The sequence below is a fragment of the Xenopus laevis genome, chromosome 9_10S (assembly GCF_017654675.1).
Source record: "Xenopus laevis strain J_2021 chromosome 9_10S, Xenopus_laevis_v10.1, whole genome shotgun sequence".
In the NCBI taxonomy this organism is placed as follows: domain Eukaryota; kingdom Metazoa; phylum Chordata; class Amphibia; order Anura; family Pipidae; genus Xenopus; species Xenopus laevis.
In genome coordinates, this window is record NC_054388.1 from 60,416,267 (window position 1) to 60,419,972 (window position 3,706).

The 3,706-nt window shown below is 35.1% G+C and overlaps 1 protein-coding gene across 1 annotated transcript; it reads right to left on the reverse strand.

Annotated features, from left to right (window-relative positions):
• Positions 1 to 1,400: 1,400 nt before the first annotated feature.
• Positions 1,401 to 2,986, reverse strand: rprm.S (reprimo, TP53 dependent G2 arrest mediator homolog S homeolog). Its single transcript, XM_018237860.2, has one exon. The coding sequence runs from the start codon at positions 2,726 to 2,728 to the stop codon at positions 2,417 to 2,419; it is 312 nt and encodes a 103-aa protein (XP_018093349.1). The 5' UTR covers positions 2,729 to 2,986; the 3' UTR covers positions 1,401 to 2,416.
• Positions 2,987 to 3,706: the final 720 nt, after the last annotated feature.

The following is a 3,706-nucleotide window of genomic DNA, read 5'->3' on the forward strand; positions in this document are numbered from 1 at the left end:
TCTAGAACTACTACCAGTGTTGTTAAACAACCCCCTCGGTTAAAAACATTAACCATTCATATAGTTCAGACAAGTGTAACTCTGCTTTTATAGGAACACTCGTTAATACTGTCAAAAAGTCTAATAGTAATAACGGTATACATGGCATGGAATCTATTATCTTAAATTCTTGGGTTGTCTGGATATGGGGTTCTTTTGTCATTTGCCATTCATTAAGGCAAACATTGTTAATTAAGGAACCATTACCTACAAGGTACTGACTTATTATAACAGAGAAAAGGGAAATAAAGAATTACTGTATTGGGAATAAGGCATTCCTGCAATTTGTACCTTTCTGCATAATGAGATTCTAGGCAAAAGATCCCTTGTATCATATCAACCTCTCGTATTGAATGCACTGAAGTAAGTATAAGCCTTCAATACATTTTTCTAGGTGTGAAAATACAGGATCTCTTGAATCTTCTACATTTCTGGACTCACACTTCTGCATAGTGAAACATGAAACAAATCTTTCCTTTGCTGTCTCAAATCTTATTAAAATAATCAAAGCAGCTTTTTCTTTTATAAAAATGACATGTTCCAATACAAACCCTGACCTTTTTAGTAACACAATATGTCACACAGTATAACGCCTGCTTATGGTGCAGTTGTAAAGGGGATGAATATTTAGCGATGGCTCAGCGCAGCCAAACAAAACTGCTAGTGCTGCTGCAATGCAAACTCATGCTACTTGATCATCCATTTGTATTACTGATAATCTGACTTAGGTTTTCTATCCCTCCTATTCATTACTGCCTTGTCACAAGTAATTATTTTAATTAAAGCCATTCAAATTTCCATTTTCTACTGGTCTTTCTTTTATTATCATCTCCCCAGGACAGTATGCTCTGTTTTTTTGGAGAGAAAGCAGGAACATGTTATTTACATAGAAACCCATCCCCCAACTCATTGTTTTGTTTCATACTCCATCAAAAATGCACCTGCTCCCTCATTAACTATTTCACGTCATGAAACTGTTCCTTTTTGGTTACGCGGCTCCATATGCTAGAAACAAAAAAAACTTCATAGTAAATATCAGAAATTGTATTATAAATGTATTTTTTTTAATTGTATCCCCTCCCATGTTTTTTACAACAGGCTGTTACAATAAAATGTAAAAAAATCTGAACATCATGAAATGCTGGGAAACAATGTTTGAACATGAAAAAAAGTTGAATCAAATATTTAAAAAATCAGATTTGAATGCAATATCTAGAGCCCCATGCTCCAAAATCAAAATTAAAATAAACAATTTGAACATCATGAACTGCTGGGAGACTGAACAAGCGTTTGAATAAAATAAAAGTTGAACACAATATTTAAAAATCAGATTTTTATGCAATAATTGGAGCTGTTTGATTTTTTTTCGAATGATAATAAATAACAAAAAACAATTCCATTTCCTGAATTTTCACCAGCCATTTTTTTTTTTATGGGACCAAATTTCCTCGACCACACAGAATCAGATTGAAGACAGTCTGGAAGATATAATAACCTTTTTCTGTCTAATTCATATCCAGCATTCATGAAAGAATTTCAAAACATTTTAACAGTGGAAGCACCAAAGCCTATTGAAAGAATACAAAACTCTGTATTGGGAAACAACCAATCAATAATGCCTCTTAGATAGATTCTAAATATAATATATATATATATATATTACACTTCCAGGGATAGTGTAGGAAAAAAAGCAAGTTACCAAAAACTGTACAGATATATTAGTAGAGATATACAAATTACCGTACAGTAAAGAAATAAACAGACATTCTTAGTATCCCCCCTCTTTTTGCAAAAAAAGAAAAAGAGAAAAAAAAAATAACAGCAAAGTGAGCATTTTTAACAAAAATGTAACAGTCTTCAATTAACAATGCTCTCGCATTTATCAAAGGTATTGTATGAACTTGCTCTTAGGAAAGTCAGGCAGTAGTAATAAAGTTATAACAATCAGAACAGTGCAAAGAATCCCTCTTTCCAGTATAAAGTAAGACATAGAAGCCAAGCCTGTGCTTTATACTGATATGTAATACATTCTCACAAGTTCTGCTTTGAATGAAGGATGGGAGAGGTGGTTCCTGATTAAAGTGCAGCAAAAAATTGTATTTCCACAACAAATGTCATTTGCATCTTCATTTTTACTTCCATCAGACAGTCTCTGAGATTTTTCAGCCACAAATTTAAAAAAGAATAAAGAATAAACTTCAACACATCTTGGTCCCTCTCTCTTACTCTGTCCATGAGAAATCTGGTCTCATTTTTGGTTTGATTTTGATTCCTTCAACAGATGGGATGTGGGAATCAAAAAAAGGCAACCGTTGTTGCTTCGGACACCTGTTTGAGAATATCAGTGTCATTTTTTTTCTCACCAGTAATTTTATTTTTAATAAGGGCCAATGATGACTGCTTCAATTTCTTTGGAAGGTCTTCTGTCTTTGACCAAAAAGTTAATCATCCCTTCTGATTTTATTAGCAGGTTGCATCCCAAAAAGAAGATCCCAAACACGACTGTGAGGGATAGAACACACATCACTGCAATTTGTACCACTCGCATGATAAACAGGTTCCTCTCGTCAAGAGGGGGCACCTCAAATCCATCGTCTGTTACAACCGAAGCTGGGGTGCAACACCCCAAGATACTTCCAATAGAGTCAGTTCCGTTGGAGAACAGTAATCCGGCTTCTGTCTGGTTCATCTTCCTAAACTTCTTGTGGCTGTAGAACAAAGTCAAACAGGTGCTTCTGATGGAATAGAAAAAGAGAGTTCAGGGACAATCACCCATTAATCATAAGATTTGCCACATTGGTTTCTTGCTTCATCAAGAGGGAAGGAGAAAGATTGCCAGTCAATTTTTTCCAAACAAGATTTCTTTTCTTTATCAGTTTGAGTTTGCAAGCATCCGAGCATGGAAGAAAACCTCTGGCTTTCTTTGTCTATGGTTATTATAGTGCTCTGGATGAGCCATTAGCTGGTGGGAGGTGTCTCGGTTCCATTAGTCTAATATTTTTTTTAGAGTTGTAAGGAAATACTGCCATCTCTTGGCAGTTTGCAGAAATTAAATCTCAGTTTTCTACAGAGAAAACGGTTCTTCTTATTTTCATGCTTTAGAATATTGTGCAAATTCTTGTAATTTGCTAATTTATTTGAGCAGATTTTAAGATTATAAAAACTTTACAACTTGCTTGAAGTATCATTTTATTTTTTTGAAACAAAAATATTTACCCAACATAATTACCCGCCTTAAAATACAAATACTTATTTTTTTAAAAAACTTTTTTTCAGATACCCACTGATTGTGAAAAATGTAGCCCCAGGAGTACAAATACACAGAGGTATCTTTTCAATGAATGCATTGCACCAAGGGGAGAGAAAGGGAAGGGGAGTCAAATTGGGAATATGAGAACTGTAATACAGGCGAAAGGGGAGATACACAGAAATGAAAAGGGAAGACATTGACAGAGAGGGTGCAAAAGACTGGTACATGTGAGAAAAAAGTTGAAAGGCAGACACATGGGGCGAGGACTAAATGTGAATATATTAGAGCTTGGGGAGAGGTGTAAATGGGGACAGACTGGCATCCTCCACCTGTCTGTTGGCCCCGGGTAGACATAACACTATGCAACTTAATATAAAGCCCCTGTCACTTGTCTTTTGCCCTTATGAAAATGTATCA